Genomic DNA, 20,635 nt, shown 5'->3' on the forward strand with positions numbered 1-20,635 from the left:
ACCACAGTGAGGTACAACTTCACAACCAACAGGATGGCTGTCATCAAAACGACAAATGTTGGCAAGGATGGAGAGAGGCTGTCACCCTCAGACACGGCTGGCAGGAATGTAAAATGGTGCAGCCACTTCGGAAAACCATCTTACGTGTCTGCAGAATATTAAACACAGAGCTACAGGTGACCCAGCCATTCCAGTTCTAGGTGTATACCCGAAAGAAAAGAAAACATTGTGGATGAACGTCCTTGGCAGCATGATTCATAATAAAAAAAGTGGAAACAATCCAAAAGTCCATCAGATGATGAATAAATGAGCAAAATGTGGTCTGTCTGTACGATAGAGAAGTACTCAACTATAAAGAAAGTAGTGACACCTGCTACAGCCCGGATGGACCTCAAACACATGAAGCCAAGTGAAAGCAGCCAGTCACAAAAGACCACATATTATATGACTCCACTTATGTGAAATGTCCTGACCGGCAAATCCATAAAGACAGAAAGTAGATTAAAGGTTTCCAGGGGCTGAGGTTTGGGGGAAGGGAGTGAGTGCTAACAGGGACGAGGTTTTCTTTTTGGAGTGATGAAAATTCTAAAACTGATGGTAGGGGTGGTCATGTGACTGGGTGAATATACTAAAACCACGGACTGCACACTTGAAATGGGCAAATTGTATGTTTTGTAAATTATATCTCAGTAGTTATAAACACATGTGCGCGTGCATGCACGCACACACACACACACACACACACTAGAATGCCTTGCCCTTCTCTGTTGAGGCCTGGGGAGTCCTGGAGCTCCAGACAGGTGACCTTCAGAGCCAGGCTCATTATTCTGGGCATGGCTCCGGAGGGGGTCAGGGTCCAGGGTTCAGTGAGGTGGGATGGGATTGTCAGGCTTAGTTCTTCCAAGAGCATTACTTAACAAGCATTTTGGAACCAACTGTTGGATGAGATCACACAAACGCAGGAGGCTGACTCAGGTGCCAAGGGAAGCAGTCCACAAGGAACAGCTAATTGAGGACCATGCCTTTCTCTCTGATGTCCCCACACAGCTGGAGTAGGGCTTGGAAAGGCGTAGTGACCTCAGATGGCCTACATCAGTTGGCCCCGGTAACCAGCTCCTCCTAGGGCAGAATGGAGCAGAGCCCATTTCTCTTTATGCAGATGGTCAGGCAAGGACAAGAAATTTCCAATTTAGAGATTTTCACAAATAAGAGTAGAAGTCTGTATACTCTAGATAACTCGGAAACCTCCCTGCTGAAAGATAAGAAAACGTTCCAAAGGTTTAATTGAGATAGCCACCAAATGAGCCGTCCATTTGGTCTGAGATCCTCCTCATTAAAAATATCCAACAAGGGGCGCCTGGGTGGCTCAGTCGTTAAGCGTCTGCCTTCGGCTCAGGTCATGATCCCAGAGTCCTGGGATCGAGCCCCGCATCGGGCTCCCTGCTCGGCGGGAAGCCTGCTTCTCCCTCTCCCACTCCCCCTGCTTGTGTTCTCTCTCTCACTGTCTCTCTCTCTCTCTGTCAAATAAATAAATAAAATCTTTAAAAAAAAAAAAAAAAAAAAAAATATCCAACAAGTGTGTATTGCATGCTTGCCGTGCGGGGGGTGGTGGGGTGGGGTGGGAAACTCACAGTAGCATTATCACAATCAAGCATTGGAACAGCTATGCTTGCTATATTTGAGGAGATAAAGGTAAAACAGAATTGTGGCAGAGAACTTGAAACTAATACTAATTAATAATAATAAATCAAAAGGAACGTCCAGAAGTGAGAAACAGAAGAAGAGACACGAAGGGCTCTGTGGAGGAGCATGCCAGCATGTTGTACAGAGTTGAAGGGAAAAATCAGTGACTTGGAAGATGAATCAGAAGAAGATATTCAGAAAGGAGCATGGAGAGATGAAGGGAGGGGAAATACAGAATGGAGAACATATCCGCACGGGGTGGACAGTGAGAAAGCCCAACGTGTGGGTGGCTGGAGTGCCAGAAGGGGACACGGAAGAATGCTACAGAAACAATATTTGAGAAGAAAGCGGCTGAGACTTTCACCTGATGGATGAAAGTCACGAAGGCACAGACTCGAGAAACTCAGTGAATCCCCAACAGCATGAATGAAAGCAAGGGCGCGCCCAGCATGGACACGGTGGGGAAACCATTACAAACCAAAGACAAAGAGGAAAGCTGAACCACAGGGGAATGTTTTCTTTCCCAGGAGCACTAATGAGCCCGACAGCTGACCTCTGGACAGAAGGAGTGGAAGCCGAGTGAGAGGGGAAGGGCACATTTGAAGGACTGAAAAGTCACAGTTGTTGATCTAAAGTTCCATTCCCAATGACAGTATAAAAAATCAAGCAAAAAAACTTGGGAGCCATTGACAATGGCAAACCTGCACAAAATGAATGTGATCCCAGAGGGAAGGTCAGAAACACAGACATGAATGACAAAATGGTAAATTGGGTGGTAATTCTAAACAAACAGTGCCTGTATATATATAAAAAAAAGTGTCTTGGGGGCGCCTGGGTGGCTCAGTCAGTTAAGTGTCTGCCTTTGGCTCAGGTCATGATCTCAGGGTCCTGGGATCGAGCCCCTGCTTGATCGCTGAGCGTGAAGCCTGCTTAAGATTTTCCCTCTCCCTCTGGCCTTCCCCACCCTGCTCATGCATGTGTGACTGCCTTCGGTCTTGCTCTCTCTCTAAAAAAAAAAAAAAAAATACCAAACAAACCCACAAAACTATCACATCAGACAAAGTAGACATTAATGCATAAAGCATTACTAGAAACAAAGGTGGTCATTTCACGATGATTGCTCAGTCAATTCACCAGGAAGAGAGAAGGTAAATTTAAAGTCTACACGTACCTAATAACACAGCCTCTAAATACGTAAAGGCAAATGAACAGGAAAAAACAAATGCAGAATCATAGTGGGAAATATTAACACGCCTCTCTCAGTAACTGATAGAATAATCACATTCTTTTTTTTTTTTTTTTAAGATTTAGTTATTTATTCGAGAGAGAGAGAGAGTGTGTGTGCAAGCACGGGAATGGGCAGAGGGAGAGGGAGAGTGAGAGGATCTCAAGCAGACTCTGTGCTTAGCGCAGAGCCGGACTGGGGCTCGATCCCATGACCCTGAGATCATGACCTGAGCCCAAATCAGGAGTTGGACGCTCAAATGACTGAGCCACCCAGGTGCCCTTAGAATAATCATATTCTTAAAAAAAATCAATAAATAGAGGATTTGAGAAATATGATAAGAAAATCTAACTTAATGGTCATTTTTAGAACACCAACTGCAAAATACACACTTTCAGGTGCACATGGCCTATTTTTAAAAATTCACCTGGTTTTAGCCATAAAGCAAGTTCTACTTTCGAAGGACTGAATCATACAGAGTATTTTCTCTGCATATATTCAGTTATATACTCAAATATATAATTCAGTGATGCTAAAAATCCATGACAAAAAAGCACATTAGGGCACCCCCCTATGTTTGGGAGTTAGGAAATATACTTTGAAATAACCCATAGATTAAAAAACAAATCACAAGAAAGTTAGAAGATATTTTGAAATTAATTAAAATGAAAAAAAAAAAACCCCACGATGTACCAAAACCTGTGGGCTATACTAAAGCCATGGTTAATGTGTTACCTTCGCTCAAGTATCAGAGATGAAGAAAGGCTGAAAATCAATGAAACGGGCGTTCACTTCAAGAACTTAGGGAAAGACTTACCAAAGAAAGTAAGAGGAAGGAAACAACAAAGATAAAAGGAAAAAACAATGAAATAGGAAGAGAAACAAAAGAAACATCACTCCAGATGCTGTAGACGCGGAAAACAGGACGTGAATTTGAGGGACAACGTTATGGTAACGCATCTGAAAGATGAGATGAAATGAGCACTTTCCTGTTTCCAAAAAACCCAACTCCCGATAGTGATGCAGGAAGAAAGGGACGATCTGAAGTCTTAAAAGAATCGAATAGACTCTGTAATTAAAAAGCTTTTAACAGAATCAACTTGTGGGCTCAGATTGTTTTATGAGTAAACTTTTACCAAATGTTTGTGGACAAGCAAGCTTAATCTTGCACAGACTCTCCCAGAAAAGAGAAAAGGGCATATTCCCCACCTTGTTTCAGATGATCATAATGTTAATGGCAGCACCCAGGAGAGCACTGCGGGAGCGGGGAGTGCGGGCCGGTCCCTCGCTCAAACAGGAGGGAAAATCCGCATCAGCCTGTGAAGCCCACAGTAGGAGGGAAGATGACGTGTCACGAGCAAAGTGGGTTTACTGTGGGAAGACAGGCTTGGATAACATCGTAAGGTCAATGTGTTTTATCACATTAACAGGGACTTACAGTGAACGTGTTTGATGAGACCCAATGTCCATTCAGGATGGAAGAGTCTTGGTAAACCTGCTATTGGCAAGGAGTTCCCTTGCTTAATAAAGCCCACCTGCGGAAAAACTGACAACAAGCACGTAACTCCAGGTGAAGTGTGGAAAGCTCTCTCTGGAGACCCGGGGCAAGGCCGGGACTCTGCGAGGACACTTACTCGGCATTGCTTTGGAAGTCTCGGCCAGTGTGGTAAGGAAGGGAAAGTCAATGCAGGATGTGAGGATTTAGAAAAGGAGGAAATAAAATTGCCATTATTCGCAGTTGATGAGTTACACAGAAAATCCAAAAGAATGTGCAGGTTAATTAGTAGTTGATAGATGTAGGGTTGATATACAAAACCGCGGTATCAGCAACAAACAGAAAATGAAATTTGAAAACAAACGCCGGAGTCGTTATCATTTGTCCCTTAATAAACCACTTAAAACACTCAGTATCTTAAACAGACCCCCAGCTCATTGTTTCTCATGACTCTGGAGGGTGGCTGGGTGCTTCTTTCTGCTGGCCTCGCTGGGCTCCCTCGCTGGGTCTGCCGTGGGGCTGGGGCAGGTGGCCGATGTCGGGCTCACGTGCACGGCTGGTGCCCGTGGGGCTCTCTCTCCACATTGTCCTCTATCCTTCTTTACAGCACGGTGCTCTCAGCAGAGGGGGCCACGAGGGCAGGGGCAGAAGCTGCGCGACCTCCTGAGACCTAGACTCACAAGTCCCAGCACAGCGACTTTGGCCATATTCCACCAGTCAGCCCAGAGAGGTGGGTACTACACTCCATCCTTTGTTGGGAGGAGGGGAAGAGAACGTGCAGCCATATGGAACCCATCGGAGAAGCCACTTACCCGTGTCCTTCACCTACTGGGGTAAATCTAACAGCAGCTGTGCAGGATGTCTGTATGGAGAACTACAGAATATCATTCAGATGATATAAAATCTAAATCTGTGCACGGTATGCTGGTTCTTGCCTTCCAAGAAGCAAACACCAAGGCAGGACTGGATGGGCACGAGATTTATAATTATAAAAGTCTATAGTCAGGAACAGCCAGATGGAAGAGATGCATAGGGCAGAGGATGTGGGAAGGGGGGGTGGAGGTTCCATGAGCTCTCTGGAGAGGGGGTGGGGTGGGGGGGTGGGGGAAGGTGTGCCCCCTCCCAGCACCTCCATGGCTCACCAACCCCGAAGCTCTCCCAACCCTGGAGCTCAGAATTTGTACAGAGGCTTCAGTGAATAGGTATGGTTGATTAAATCATTGGCCCGTGGTGATGAACTCAATGTCAGTCCCTTTCCCCTCCCAGGAGGTGGTGGGGGTGGTCCCAAAAGTTCCAACTCTCTCAACAAGGTTGGTTCCAGGTCAAACCAGCCCCCATGCTTAGGGTCTTTCCAAAAGTCTGGGAAGTCCCTCTCCCTGACATAAACCCTGGTGTGGCTGAAAGGGGCTTATTATGATTAATAAAAGACACCTTTTTGGCTCTTATCACTTAGGAAATTCCAAGGGTTTAGGAGCGCTGTGTCAGAAATGAAGGCCAAATATACATTTCTCTTCTTTTTAAAGATTTTATTTATTTATTTGAGAGAAGAGAGAGAGCGAGTGAGAAGGGGAGGGGGAGGGGCAGAGGGAGAAGCAGGTTCCCCACTGAGCAGGGAGCCCAACAGGGGCTTGATCCCAGGACCCCAAGATCATGACCTGAGCCGAAGGCAGACACTTGACCAACTGAGCCACCCAGGTGTCCCCCAAATACACATTTCTTATTATGAAATCACAACATCACAGAGCCCCAAACAGATTCAAGCATGTATGGACACTGATTTTCCAAAAAGGAGCCCTGCAGAGCACTGGATGAAGGGCAGTCTTTCCAAAAACCACAGACTGACTGGAGATCTATATGATAAAAAATAAAATGAGCCCTCCTCCCTCATGTCATAAACAAAAATGAATCCAGCTGCAGATCTGAAGGTGAAAGGCAAAACAGTAGCACTTCTAGAAAATAACCGGACGGAGCATTCCATATGGTCATGCCTTTGGGGTAGGGAAATACATTTTGAAAAAGACACGAAAGTACTAATCATAACAGACAAGACTGATGAATTCTGCTGCAGCAAAATCAAGGGCCGTTCTGGATGGCGCAGAGAGGAGCTAACAGAATTTGTTAAGTATTTAGAACTTGATGGAAATGTCAGTGCTGCCTATGGAAACCTGTGGGACACGGTGTGAGGCATTCTCGGGGAGACATGCATTCCCCTGCTGCATTTATACGAAAACAAGAAGGATTTACAAATAAGTGAACCAAACTGTCCACTTTGAAACAGAAAAAGAACAACAGAATAAATCCAAAGAAAATAAGAGGAAAGAAAATAAAAGGAAGAGGTTAGGGAAACAGAAAACAAACCAAAAAATAGGACAAACCCAAGTGCCGGTGTTTTGAAAAGACTAATAAAATAGTCCTTTAGCAAAAAGTGGCAAGGAAAAAAAAAAGACACAAATAAACAACATTAAATTAAAGAGAGGGCATAACCAAGAGATTAAAAACTATGATCAGGAAGGACTTAATACCCCACATCTGAAAACCTTAATGAAATAGACACTTTTCTAGGAAAACATTTATTAGCAAAACTGGCCCAGGAAGAAAGAAAAATCTGAACACGCCAAAAAACAAAAAAGGGAGATGACATGTTAAAGACCTACCTCCAAAGGCATCTGGAAGTTATATATCTGCAAAATACACACACCCCACCACTAAATGTGACAATTATTAGCTAAAAATGTAGGAGAACATCTTCCTGACCTTAAAGCTGGGACAGCCCTCCTCAATAGGAGAAATCAGCAAAGTCATAAAACAATGTTAATAATTTGACCCTCTCGGATCTGAAATACCAATCCTATGAGATACCTTGAAAGAGTTCAAAAGAAACACAGCACATAGGGCGCCCAGGTCGCTCAGTTGGTTAAGCATCTGCCTTGGGCTCAGGTCATGATCCCAGGGTCCTGGGATGGAGCCCCGCATCGGGCTCCCTGCTCAGGGGGGAGCCTGCTTCTCCCTCTTCCTCTGCTCCTCCCCCCCTGCTTGTGCTCTCTCTCTCAATTAAATTAATAAAATCTTTTTTTTTTTTTTTTTAAAGGTACGCAGCACACGTATTTGCTCCGTTTACATGTATACAAAGCAAAGTGTAAGTATCTGGGACATGTGATACCCTCCCCCGCATCAGTAAGGAAAAAACCCCGGCAGAAATGGGCAATGACTCCAACAAGATTGTCTCAGGAGGAAGGATTCATTTCCAAATGGCTGGTCAGCAGTAGAAAAGCTGCGCAGCCTCACATTAAAACAGCCAACTATGTGCGCCCATCAGGTGAGCCAAAAATCCGGAAGCTAGCCAATACCAGGGCCGAGAGAGGCGTGCGGCGAGGCAGACTTCCCCAGCGCAGGGAACAGTGTCAGTGTGAGAGCCCCTTTGGACCAGCTCCTTAGGGGCTGACTGTTGAGTCTGGAAATGCGCACGGGATTAGTTAGCAACTCCTGTGTTTGTATCTGAAAAAGAAAAAAACAAAAACAAAAAAACCCTCTGGGTGCCCAAGAAGGTTTATGCGAAGACATTCCTTTTAACATTTAAAAAACGAAAGCAAACACAAGCTTGCTGTGGAAATGTCTGCTGATGGGTGGAGGGGTAAGCAGACGCTGGTGTGTTGAAGAGGCAACGTATTTAACAGCAAAGATGAACGTGTTAGAGCCACATAAATCAGCATGGCTTGATTTAAAAAATACGGCGGGGTGGGGGGAAGCAAGATATGGAGTAATCCGTACAGCATGATACTATTTTTATAAGCCACACACCATGTTCCAGGTGCATACATGTGTGTGAAAGGATTTACAACATCTGGAAGGATATAGGCCCGACTGATGAAACTGGTGAAACACAGGGGCATTTCTGAGGGACAGAAGGCAGGGAAACCAGCAGGGCGGTGGGTTAAAAGGGACATTAGCTTTATCTGCAGCACTCTACATTCCCAGAGGGAGAAAATGCAGGCAATGTGCGTGTAGGGACTGGGCGAGGGCAGGCACCCCACGTATGCCACCTTATTGTCACGTAGTGGGCGCGAGGCCACGGACGGAGCCACACGGGCAGGCCATGTGCAGGGGAGCACGTCCTGGATTTTATCTGGAAATCTTACAAGGTTAAGGTTTTAGAGGGCCCAGCCAGATGTCAGAAGGGACTGGAGCTCCAGCAGGGACCAATGTGACCTCAAGGCAGATGTGCGGGCCTCCAGGATCGCCCTGATCCCCACGGAGACCAGGAGCCACAAGGGTCTGCCAGGAAGGCAGCAAGTAGGAGCCAACACACAGGCCACAGGACCCGTTCTTCCCGGTCCCCCTAGACCAGAGGCCAATGCTGTGCAGACGAACAGAAGAGAGAGACCCGGGCATATTTTTTCCCCCAGAGACTGAGCATTACCTAAGGGCTGTTTAGTATATCTCTAAGAACTATGTTTTGATTGTTAGGATGAAAAGTTTATTTATGTAATCAGGAAGCTGCAGGTAAGCACTTGCGAAGAGCTGGTTAAGTACAGAACAAATCAAGACTTTACATCTTGTGGGCTCACCTGATCACAGCTGGAGTGAGCTTCGTGGCCCTGCTCCCCCTTCTCCTGGCCAACCTCCCAGGGCTTTGCACTCTCTGTCCTCCCCATGGACCGCTGTCTCCTGCTCCAGCTCATATTCCGCAGCCTTAGTCATCACCCCACGCTTGGGGTTTATGGAAGCTTGGGGCCTCACAAAGTTCAAAGTCTGCAACCATTGTAAAGAGGCCTCTCAACTTGGCTTGGGCAGCAGCTGCAGCCCAGAGCTGGACACTCCCAGCTACACAAAGGGGTTTCGGTGGCTGGGGGCGGAGAGCCTCAGGCTGGCCCAAGCTTGGCCCTGTGGGCCCCAGCCCTGCATCTGGCCTCCTTGGACTTCCTGCTTCTGAAAGGGGATGTCAACCACCTCTATTCTGACCTCAGTCTGTACTTTCTGATTAAATTCTTCCTTGCAGCTTATCTCTTAACTCTGGCAAAAGACCCCGTAACTCTGGCAAAGTATCCCTTTCCCAGGGTGGGAACCTAAACTACCCCCTTAAGCCACAAACACTGCCCCGAGCCCACAAGACCCCGCATGATTGACCCTAAGACAATGATCAACCTGACCTTCACTGCCCACCGGCACGTACCCACCCACTTTTGTCCCACACTGTCCTTATATAAACCTAGAAGTGTTTTCAGCACTTTGGAGACAGTCTTTGAGACGCTGTCTTCCTGCTGCCGCCTCACTGAAATAAATTCCTTTCTCGTTTCCCCACCACTCCTGTCTCTGCCTTTGGATTTTGCCAACGGCGAGAGGCCGAGCCTGGTCTGTTTGGGACCCCGGGAGCCAGGTGCTCATGCACCATTGGGCCCCAGCTACACTTCTCTTCCCTGCTCAGGCCCCCTTCCTCCACATTTACTGTGAACTGTACCCAGGTGCTGGGAACTGGGCCATCTGTGAGATGCCTTCAGGCCCTGTGAGCCTGGGGACCCTGCAGTTACTGCACAGCACAGATTTGGGGTGTAGAAAAAAAAAATCCGTGCCTCAGTGGAACACGATGCATCGTCTACCATACGTCCTTTCTGCTGTTATGTGACTCCAGGCTCTGTCTCTTTTACCGCGTGCAGATGGTCTCTCTAGGGGTTCAGTGATCTCCCCACCCCCACCCTGCAGAAAAGCTAGTTCTGCCTCAACTTAGATATTCATTTCAATGCTCCTTATCTATAAACAGGTCTCCTTTTCTATTATCTTTGAACCGGTTCTAACATCCGTCTGATAGCTTCGCTGATTAAGGAGTAGAATAAGTCTTTATCTCTTGTCCGTATTTACATCCGAATGAGAATTAGGATTACATCTTTTCCTGAAAATTATCTTTGAATAGGGTTATACGAACCGAGCTCAGATCTAACTGCTACAGCTTACCGACTTCGTAACCTTCGGGACATTGCTCTTCTCCAAAAGTGGGCTGCTGGAGACGGACACACAGAGCTTCGGAACCCGGGCGCCCGCGCAGCCGCGGCCCCGCCCCCGCCGCGGCCCCGCCCCCAGGCCTTCCTCCGACTACAAAGTCCCCGCCACCCCAGCGGAGCCCAGAGTGCGGCCTGGGAGTCCGCGGGACCGGACGGGGCGGGGCAGCCGTGCCGCGCAGTCCCTCCCTTGGGTGGGGGCGGGCCCGAGCCTGTGATTGGCCGGCGGCCGGAGGCGGGGACGGGTTCAGGCCTGCGATTGGCCGGCGGCGGCGGAGGGAGCGGCACCGTGATGGAGGCGGCTGGGCCGGTGACCAGGGCGGCGGCGCGTAAGAGGGCGCCCAAGATCCCGGAGGAGCAGCGGGAGCGGCGGCAGGGGCGGCGGCGACAGCGGAGGAGGTGGGCCGGGAGCCTCAGCGTCCTCGCCCGTGAGACGGGGTGGTGATGCCCTCCGCCGCCGGCCGCGGGTCCACGCGGAGGGGGCCGGCTGGTGGCATTGGTGCCCTTGCAGGACCGGAAGGGGGTCGTGCCTGGAGCGGGGACATCTGAACTGGGTCTTTAGGGAGCATGTGGCGAACGGGAGGAAGGGTGTTCCAGTCGAAGGAACGGAGTGGGCAAAGGCTCAGAGGCACGAAAGGGGTGGACGCGTCCTTCTGAGCCCATGCTTGGTCCCTTGTAGGGGCATTTGCGCACCTGCGGGGAAGTTAGCAGCACCGCTATGGCCTTCTTGGAAACAGCATCCCTAGCTTTGTTTTAAACCCCAAAGAGTGAGACCAGGGGTGTTTCAGACTGGACAGGGATGGCAAAGGAGTGGCTGCCGGCTGGTGGGGAAGATGTTTGCTTTTGGATGAGAATGTTGAGATGGCTCGCTCCCTCCTGAGGGAGGAATAACAGGTGGCAAAGGTTATCTGGTACCTACTGACGGTGTTCTCATAGGTGCTGGGGCAGGGGGAGCTGAAGGATAGAGAAATCATGAAGGAAGGGGGAAGAGCAGGGTGCAGAATGAAATTCTAAAGGAAGCATTTTCCATAGTACTTGCGCTTTCACGAGACTTGAATGTCTCATCCCCTCCACCCACCCAGGTAGTTTCAAGGTCCCCTAGGAAAGTTATGAGGAAGTGGCCGTGGATGTGGGGAGATTTAGAGAATTTCCACTTTGAAGCCCGTGGCCAATAAACGGCAGCTGCAGCGTCTTCTCACGTTCTAATGATAATAATTGTTTTTAAAAGAAAGCTAATTTGGATTTACCCAGGATTTTCCAACTCTGTGTGCCAAAGGTTAGAATCCTCCACGACAGCTGGGGAGTTAGCGTGGGTTCCACGGAACACATCCACGGAAACGTGGACCGGGGAGAAAGCCTGGCCCTGCTCTCTTAGGCCCTGAAACTCTCTAGTTCTGTGAGTTTTCTGGCCCCTTGGCCACAGCAGAACCTGTGGACCATGTGAAGTCTGACTTTGGTCTCTGCAGGGTGACATCTGGGGGGCTGGTACAGGGGGCTAGGTGTATTTAGAGGAGAGGAGGAGCCGTTGTGTGTCCAGGCGGAGGGCCAGCCATGGTCTTAACACGGGCTGCTATAGGCAGATCAGCGCCCACTAGTCCCTCTGGTTTGATGTGCATTTCCATAGTTTGCTTTCAAAATATAAGTCCGAGAATAGCACCCCCTCCTCCACGTGTCTAGATGGGGCCTAGTCCATTTGCTTGTCTGTGTTCTTTTTCTTCATGCTTTTACTTGAAAAAAAAATTTTTTTTAACTTCCTCATTGCTTAGAATTGAGGAGGAGCAAGAAGAAGCCGTCTTTCGTGAAGTGGTCAGTTTTACCCCGGATCCTTTGCCAGGTGAGACGGACTGAGGCTCTGAACGCTGTCTCCGTGTTCACTCCTGGGGCTTCGGGGCAGGCCCGCCCCTTCCTGGTCTAGTTTTTCTCTCTCAGTTATTGTCAGAGCATCTCTGGGGATCCCATACTTTCCATCGGTTCCTCATTGTTTCCTCCTCTGACCAGCTAGATATTATGACAAGGACACCACCAAACCCGTCAGTTTTTACTTCTCTTCGCTGGAGGAACTCTTGGCATGGACGCCCGACATGGAGGACAGCTTCAATGTGGCCTTGGAGCCCTCCCAGTGTCGGCAGCCCCCGCTGAGCAGCCAGAGGCCCCGGACCTTGCTGTGCCATGACATGATGGGCGGGTATCTGGATGACAAGTGAGGCTTCGCGAGGACATGGCCCGATGTTAATTCTGTTGCCTGTTTTCCTTGCCTGGGATGGGGATGGAGGGGAAGAAGGCAGGGGAGTGAGAGCCGTGTGGCAGAGAGCCCTGAGGTGGGGACGAGCCTCTGGACCAGACTGCCCTGTAAGAGGACATGGTCAGGTGAAAGCTGGGGCCTCGGGCAGCCCTGACACCATTTGCTTCCGGGGGCTGCGTGCCCTTGAAATCTGCTAGGCGGGGCGGGTGCGGCAGCAGGCACGCCCTTCCCAATCCTGGGCCCAGAGCTGTGGTTCTCACCCGACCCCTTCAGCTCTGACTCCATCCTCGGCCCATCGGCTCCGGATGCCCAGCTGTGACACTCCCGTGTCCCTCCCAGCCAGGGGACACTTCCTCCAGAGTGGCTGCGGGGTCCGCTCAGATGTATTAAACGCCCATAAAACAGTCTTGGATGGGATGATAGAAGGGAAGGTTTAGTCGGAGCCGGTCTCCAAGGGACAGGCAGAGGCAGGTGGCGACATCTCGGGTGCGGCTTGTGGTTATCAGCCCAGCCTTACGTGCACGGAGACGGTCCCGGAGAAACTGCTCAGGGGACAGTGCGGGGACACCAGGCACCTGGAGTTTTTGCATGAGCCCTGCCCCTTCGCTTTTCTCCTGTCTGTGTCTGTTGAGGCTGCCAATGCTCAGCCGCTCAGCCGTCGGGTCCAGTGGTGACCGCCTGCCCCGCTTGGTGAAGATGTTTCCCTTAAGACTTCTTGATCTCAGGGCCAAGGTGCAGTCCTGCTTCTAGCTCCACCCGGTGTCTATGCCGCCGCGCCGAGTGCGTAGTGAGCTTCCGTTTGTGTCGCCGTCCAGGACTGAAGAGAAGCTTCACCGGGGTCCCCGTGTCCTGGGTCCCGACTGCTCTGTGTCTCGCGCAGGTTTATTCAGGGCTCCACGGCGCACACCCCCTACTGTTTCTACCACTGGCAGTCCATCGACATCTTTGTGTACTTCAGCCACCGCACCGTGACTATCCCCCCCGTGGGCTGGACCAATGCTGCACATCGCCATGGGGTCTGCGTGCTGGGTGAGACCCCGGGGCTCGCCTCCCACCCACTCGTGGGCACACCTGCCAGGTGACCCAGTGACAAAAAGGCCTTTGTCTGCTTCTGAGGGAGTAGGGCTCCTCACCTGGGGCTGCCTTGATAGGTTAGGACAGGTGAAGGCAAACTTCTGGAAGGGACCAGGCCACCTGGTCACTGTCATGAAGAAGACAATGCAGCCATAAACAAGAGGCCAACAGATGGGCTGTGTTTATGAAATAGGTGGTGGGTGGACGTGGCCCATGGGCCACAGGTGGCTGGTCCGTGGGTGCAGTGGTTGCTTCTCAAGCTTTCTTCCCCCGCACCTGAATCATGTATTGGCCTGTTTAGCACTGATTGCTGGGCTCGGCCTGCGGGGCGTTTGACTCCGCAGAGACCCGGGGCGGCCGAGCACGTGGACGTGTAAGCAGCTTGCGGGCCCGGCTCCTGTGCTGTTGCAGGAACCACACTGCTAACTGCTGGGTTCTCCTGACCTCGTCTCTCTCCGTCCTGGCAGGGACTTTCATCACCGAGTGGAAAGCAGGTGGGCAGCTCTGTGAAGCCTTTCTGGCCGGGGACGAGCGCTCGTACCGAGCCGTGGCTGATCAGCTGGTCCTCATCGCCCAGTTTTTCCGTTTCGATGGCTGGCTGATCAACATCGAGAACTCTCTGAGTGTGAGCATAGCCTTCTCCTGGTGCTTGCCCAGCCCAGTCACCGCGCGCTGTCCCTCTGTCACTTTTCTTGGCTCACCGTGGCCAGTTAGAGCCAGCCCAGACACCTGCGTCACTTTGCCGAGAGACAAACTCCGGCGCCGTGTCCAGGAACCTTGGTTGGCTGAGCTTTGCCTTGCTGCTCCTTCAAGGCGCCCCTTTCCTCCTCCTCCATCCGCTTTGCTTGGGCTGCTCGTGTGGCTTCCCTTGGCACCACCCTCCCCTTTCATGGCGTTTTATCTTTTCTTCATTGCTGCGCCCGTGTCCTTCCTGCTTCAGAAAGGAAGGACAGTTGGGGCCTCTGGGGGGCTCAGTGGGTTGAACGTCCGACTCTTGATTTTGGCTCAGGTCATGATCTCAGGGTCATAGGATCGAGCCCCGTGTCGGGCTCTGTGCTCAGCAGGAAGACTGCTTGGATTCTCTCTCAAAAATAAATAAAATCTTTAAAGAAAAAAAAAGAAAGGAAGGACAGTGGGAGACATCTGGCTGGACCCTCCCCTCGGTGGCTGTGGGGTTCGGGGCGCTCCAGGGACCGTGGCTTTTTTGGAGTCTGTGTTTGCTTCGGAGGTTAAGCTTCCTCCTGTCTGTCCTGCCCTGGGCTCTTCTGACAGCAGACCTCGCTGGGCCTCACCGAGGGTCTGCTCTCTCCCTCTCCAGCTGGCCGCAGTGGGGAACATGCCCCACTTCCTCCGCCACCTGACCACGCAGCTGCATCAGCAGGTGCCGGGGGGCTTGGTGCTGTGGTACGACAGTGTGGTGAGGAGTGGGCAGCTCACGTGGCAGGACGAGCTCAACCAGCACAACCGGTGAGGGTGGCCCTCTGGGCGGAGCGGGCGGGGCAGGGTCAGAGACACCGGCCACCGGCGGGGAGGACCGGCGCGCTGTGCCGAGGGCTGCAGGCCGAGTGCTCCCGGCAGGGCCCCTGCTGTCCGGAGCAGACTGTGTGGTCTGGTCCTGGAGGCAGCCCGTCTGGGGGTTAGGATGGAGGCGAGTGGCTCAAGGGGAAGGAGGAGGACGTCCAGGGTGGGCAGCCCCCGGGCCTCTGCGTCTGGGCCTCATGGCCTGTCCTCGCCGCCTCGCAGGATCTTCTTCGACTCCTGTGATGGCTTCTTCACCAACTATAACTGGCGGGAGGAGCACCTGGAGCGGATGCTGGGGCAGGCCGGGGAGCGCCGAGCCGACGTGTATGTGGGAGTGGACGTGTTCGCCCGGGGCAACGTCGTGGGAGGCCAGTTCGACACGTACAAGGTGCGCGGCGGCCCGGGAGCTGGGGGCGGTGGCCTGCGTGCCTTCCGTGGCCTGGTTTTCTCGTGGACCTTCCATTCCCATCTGCACTCAAGGGAAAGAGAGGCAACATTGTTCTCAGAGTGGGGAAGCTGAGGCCCGAGACACATGGGTGACGCCCCAAGGCCGGGCTGTGCCCTGAAACCCTAACTTCCAGCCCGTTGCTGCGGTCAGGCGCTGATGGGCGCCGAGCGGGCGGTTTAAAGCATTGGTGGGCCTGGGGAGCTCTGGCAATGCGTCCGTTCCCAGGCCGCTCAGGGCGAGGACCTGGTAAAACAGCCAGTTTGGGGAATTGCTGGTTTAATAATGAGGGAGACTTTTTCTGGCAAGGCAAGTCATGTCGGCCGTGAGGAGAGACGGGGGCTTGCCGGGGCTGATGCACCTGGTGCAGGATAAGTAGGGAGTCCGCTTGTCTCCTGGGCCGTCGGCCCTGCCCCTTCCCCAGTGCCACGGGGATGCTCTTGCTCATTAATTAAGCTCTAAGTGAATAAATTAATCCAATAACTGAAGATTCTCTCCACCCGCTGTGAGTCTGATAACGTGAGAGGTACAGCGAGGGAGAGACACGTGCAGGCTGTGAGCCCCCCGCGAGACCCCGGCCCGCTCACAGCCTTTCTTCCCATGGCTACGTGCTGAGGGGCTACTGGGGTTGAAGCCGCCCTCGGAGCTGGGAGGGAGGCCTCGCCAGCCAGGCTCCGCTTTCCCCCCTGACTGCTGTCTCCCCAGTCGCTGGAGCTGATCCGGAAGCACGGATTCTCGGCGGCCCTCTTCGCCCCTGGCTGGGTGTACGAGTGTTTGGAGAAGAAGGATTTCTTCCAGAACCAGGACAAGTGAGTCCTGCCCGTCCCAGGCAGGGGCTTGGTGTTGGCCGGATGGGGGCTCTGGCGATTTCTCTGGTTTCCCAAGGTAGTTCAGGCCTTGCTCTCCACGGACCTTTCCAGGGCACGTAGGGTGGGGATGAGGGGCTCAGCTCGAGAGAAGCCAGTCATCTTGGCTGCTTCCAGGCAGGAGGGCCCCGGCGACCTTTTAAACAGGAAGGATGGAGGTTGGGGACCCCAGGGGACCACCCCCGCAGACCTGCATCTCCTACACATTCAGTGGGGTAGCCGCGCTCACTCTGGGAGGGATGCAGGGGCCTCGAATTGCAAAGAGTGAGTTCGGGATGCCCCTGCCCATTTCCCTGCAGGTTCTGGGCTTTGCTGGAACACTTCCTGCCCACACACAGCATCTGTTCTTTGCCCTTTGTCACTTCTTTCTGCCTGGGCATGGGGACGCGGAGAGTGTGCTACGGCCAGGTGCGTGGGCTTCCCGGTGGGGCTGCATCACGGCACAGAGGCTGCCCCCCCCTCGGTCTTTGGTCTCACCTGGGAGAGGTGGGGGGTCGGGGCGTGGGAGGGATGGCGGCCGCGCTGCTCCCCCGACCCCTGGCGCTCCCCAGCCCTCCCTCGTGTGGCCTTGTCCTCCAGGAGGAGGCGGTGGGGCCCTGGTACCACCCGAGCGCCCAGGAAATCCAGCCCCTGTTTGCAGAGCACAGTTTGGAAGGGGCCGGGCGGGGCTGGGTGAAGACGCACTGCTGCCTGGCGGACGCCTGGAACGGCGGCAGCTCCCTGCTTGTCCGTGGGCTGATTCCGCCCGACGTCGGACATGTGGCCGTGAGGTAGGGGAGTGAGTGGGGGAGACATCTGTGGGATCGCCTGCTTCCCCCTCGCCCCTGTCCATCCCTCACAGGCGGGCAGCAGCGGCCGGGAGGAGGACGGAGGACAGAACCGAGGGGGTTCTTTTGTGGTAAAAAGCACATAACCTACAATTTACCGTCTTAAGCATTTTTGAGCATGTGGTACAGTAGCATTAACTATCTGCCCGTCATTGTGCCACCGGTTTCCAGAACGTTCTCACCTGTCCCCACAGAACAGCTCCCATCCCCCCCCCCCCCCGCCACCACACTGCTGTTTCGGTGGTCCGACGACTTCTGATACCTCTTATAAGTGGAGTCCTGTAGAATTTCCCGACCGAGATTTTTCAGTCATGGGAGGGTCGCAGGCGGGACCAGAGTGCGCCCACCCCCCGCCCCGTGCTGCTGGACACCCTGTTCCTGGCGGGCGAGCTTGGCGGGTGTGACCCGGAGCCCGCGGGGGCTTCTCAGCAGCTCCTGTGTGGCCGCTCATCCCAGGCCCTCCTCCGGCAGGTTATTCTCTCTGCAGGTCCCCGTGCCTCCCAAAATCTTCCTGTCCTTGGTGTATAAGCTAGAAGGGCCTTCGGGCGTCGAGGTGGCGTTGGAGCTCACCACAGGGGACCCGGACAGCTGCCACGTTGGTGGCATCCGGACACTGAATGGTGAGGGCGTAGGGCTCCAGCCTCCTGCAGACGCCCTCTGCTTCAAGGTGCACCGGCTGTGGGGGAGCTGGGGGGGCAGAGGACAGGTGCTGTCGTCCGTGCTGCTGTGGGCCCGGCCCGCACAGGGAGACCCACCCGCCAGCTGAAGCCTCGGGCCTGCAGCCCCCACCGGGCAGCACGGTGTGCTATGCGGGACCGGGTCCCCGTGCCGCAGAGACTTGGGGAAATGCCGCCTGCCAGCCGCGGCACTGAGAGGGGGGACATCTGGGGGGGCTCTCTGCCTGTTCTCCCCGCCCCCCCGCAAGGCCTCAGCCTGTGTGGCCAGGCCATGAGTGCCTGGCTCAGAAGGGAGTCTAATGGCCTTTGGGGTTCCCTCCCCGCCCCGTTCAGTGGACACCTCCCTGTGTGGTTTCCTTTGGGCTCTCTGCATTCTCAAGTCCCGGGTCTCCTCCCCCAGCAGGAACAAGCGCCAGGCACAGTCCCCGACCCCTCCGGGTGCCCCCCATCAAGCTGGCCAGATGGGTGGGCCACTGCGGCCAGCAGCTCCAGGGGGGCTGGGTCCAGCGGTGAGTGCCTTTACTTCCTGGGGGGTCTCCAGCAGGGGATGGCCACGTGGGGGGGCGGGGGGCTTGAGTGAGGGGGTCTTGGGTGAGAAGCCCCAGAACTGGAGGGATTGGAGGGGCCCTGGCCGACCCCCCAGGATTCAGGCAGCCCCGGGGACACAGACCCGGGAGGCCGCCGGGAGCGGTCATGGCCGTGCCTTGGGTCTGGGGTTTCCCACCGGCCACAGGGTCCACTTTGGGGTGGACCTCCTTTCCCGCCACGGCTCGGGGCCTCTGAGCAGCCAGCCTCGAAGGTGCCGAGCGGAGGGGGGCTCCTTGTGACCGGCCCCCGTTGCCCCCCAGCTGCTACGAGGTGAGCCTGCGCGGCTGCCTCCTGCAAGACCTCTTCGTTAGCTTCGCCCGGCCCCCTGGCAGCCTGGAGGAGGCGAGCTTCGTCTGCCGTCTCGGGGAGCTCCAGGTGAGGCGTCCAGGCACGGGAGGCAGAATGTTCCCTCCGCTCAGAGGGCCAGCGGGGTGGGGGTGCCGGGGAGCGGGACCGTGCGGGGGCAGGCACCCTGGGCCTCCCGTGGGCTCTGGGACCGTGGCGAGCCTTCTCTCTTCTGCCAGGTGGTGGACGCCAATAGCCTGCTCGCCCCTCTGCCCCGGGTGCAGGCCGTCACCGTGTCCCGCGTGCGCTGGCAGCGGGCCACGTCCGAGGAGGAGGGCCCGTCTGCCCCGCTGCGGCTCAGCTGCACTCTGCACTGGTCCTACGTCCTCTCTCCCGTCCGATGCTTCCGGATCCGCTGCCGCACGGGGACTGGCGGTGGCTCTCCTGGCGGGGGGCCGCCGGGGCCGGAGAAGCCCGCGCTCCTGGGCCTGGCCTTCGTCAACCAGTATCGGATAGCGGAGCTGCTGGTGGCGGCCGCGGGGCCCAGCGGGGACGGGCGTGTGGAGTTCCTGGTGGAGCCCGTCCCCAAGGAGGGGTTTCGGGTGCCGCAGGCCGAGTGGGGCAGGGCGGCCCTGCTCTACTCCACGCCCCGCACGTGAGCCAGCATTAAAGCCCGGCTTCTCCCCGCCTCGAGGCTCAGGCTGCTTGTGCGCCGGGGCCGCTCGCGGTGTGCGGAAGCCCACGGGCTGGGGCTGTTGTGTGGTGGAGGCCGGTAACAGGAGAACCGAGAAGTCCCTTTGCTGGGCTGATAATTTCCTGAGGTTAATGAACTCTCTTCTGCCTAATCCCTGTCCAGAGTATAGGTTCCCAGGTACGAGTGACAGCATTTGGGAAAGCTAGTCCCATAAACCGCACGAAGGGTGTTTCCTAATAGGCCGAGAGACGCTGATGCTCAACAGGCTTAAAGGGGACAGGAAGCCTCCGAGCAGGCCCTGGGGGCGATTCCCGGGCTGAGGGCTGAGGGTGGCGGGGGGCTGCAGAGTGCTGGGACGTGGTGCCCTGGGGGCTGGGAGCCTAGGGCCAGGCCGGCGCCAGGGTGCGCCTCGCCCTGGGCCAGGTGGGCCGCCCTAGCCCAGCCCTTCCCGTGTCGTGGCTGTCTGTCCCGGTCTCCTGTCCCGTGAGTGGGGCTGTTGTGGAGCCTTCCCATCGGCCCCGTGCCCTGCTGGGTCTCTTCCGGGCCGTCAGTGCCGGCGAAGCTCGCGCGGAGCCAGACTGTGAGCGGCTGCCTGCTGAGCGAGGCTGCCCAGGCTCCGGGAGCGGGAGGCCGGCCAGGGCGCTGGGAGGCCCCCAGCTGCAGCCGGGCCCAGCCTTGCCGCGGGAGCTCTGGCTGTCGTTCCTTCACGTCCTCCCGCCCCAGCCTCTCCAGGGGCAGGGGGCTAAGGCCCCTGAGTGCTAGCAGAGGTGCTTTGAGGACCCTCTCCATTGGACCCCCTTCCTCTCCTGCCTCCCTCTCTGTCGTCTAGCACCTTCCTTCCCTCTGCCTGTGCTGAGGCTGGCCAGAGGCTCTGCGCAGGGAGGAGGGGAGGGGGTGAGTGAGCCGGAGACGGCTCCTCCCGCCACACAGCTCCCCTGTTGACCCCTGGGCCACCGTGCTGGCCTCCTGGGGGTGGGCTCTCTGCACTCCGCAGCCTTGGGTATCTGCCGCGTTGCCCAGCTC

At 54.7% G+C, this 20,635-nt stretch overlaps 1 protein-coding gene and 1 long non-coding RNA gene across 4 annotated transcripts; one reads left to right on the plus strand and one right to left on the minus strand.

The window, feature by feature from the left end:
• Window positions 1-7,364: 7,364 nt before the first annotated feature.
• Window positions 7,365-10,458, minus strand: LOC118530849 (uncharacterized). Its single transcript, XR_004914853.2, has 3 exons — window positions 10,350-10,458; window positions 8,969-9,152; window positions 7,365-7,898 (listed from the first exon to the last, which is right to left on the minus strand). It is a non-coding gene; the product is annotated as an uncharacterized LOC118530849 (long non-coding RNA).
• A 73-nt stretch (window positions 10,459-10,531) lies between these two features.
• Window positions 10,532-19,606, plus strand: ENGASE (endo-beta-N-acetylglucosaminidase). 3 transcript variants are annotated; one of them, XM_036084521.2, is made up of 14 exons: window positions 10,532-10,792; window positions 12,160-12,227; window positions 12,392-12,593; window positions 13,516-13,664; window positions 14,177-14,334; window positions 15,028-15,176; window positions 15,453-15,618; window positions 16,381-16,484; window positions 16,841-16,949; window positions 17,121-17,311; window positions 17,840-17,988; window positions 18,449-18,554; window positions 18,894-19,008; window positions 19,158-19,606. In XM_036084521.2, exons 1-14 carry the CDS (start codon window positions 10,686-10,688, stop codon window positions 19,575-19,577), a joined length of 2,193 nt encoding a protein of 730 aa, XP_035940414.2. In that variant the 5' UTR covers window positions 10,532-10,685; the 3' UTR covers window positions 19,578-19,606. The 3 variants fall into 3 exon arrangements, with proteins under 3 accessions (XP_035940414.2, XP_035940413.2, XP_035940416.2); XM_036084520.2 differs by having other exon boundaries at window positions 10,535-10,792; window positions 18,446-18,554; XM_036084523.2 differs by having other exon boundaries at window positions 10,729-10,792; window positions 12,396-12,593; window positions 18,446-18,554.
• Window positions 19,607-20,635: the final 1,029 nt, after the last annotated feature.

The sequence above is a fragment of the Halichoerus grypus genome, chromosome 2 (genome assembly GCF_964656455.1).
Source record: "Halichoerus grypus chromosome 2, mHalGry1.hap1.1, whole genome shotgun sequence".
Taxonomy (NCBI): domain Eukaryota; kingdom Metazoa; phylum Chordata; class Mammalia; order Carnivora; family Phocidae; genus Halichoerus; species Halichoerus grypus.

Coding starts and splice junctions, on each gene's coding strand:
- ENGASE (XM_036084520.2), top strand. CDS start 10,686: ATGGAGGCGGCTGGGCCGGTGACCAGGGCGGCGGCGCGTAAGAGGGCG. Junction 12,228..12,391: donor TACCCCGGATCCTTTGCCAG/GTGAGACGGACT, acceptor TCCTCTGACCAG/CTAGATATTATGACAAGGAC. Junction 15,619..16,380: donor GCCAGTTCGACACGTACAAG/GTGCGCGGCGGC, acceptor CTGTCTCCCCAG/TCGCTGGAGCTGATCCGGAA.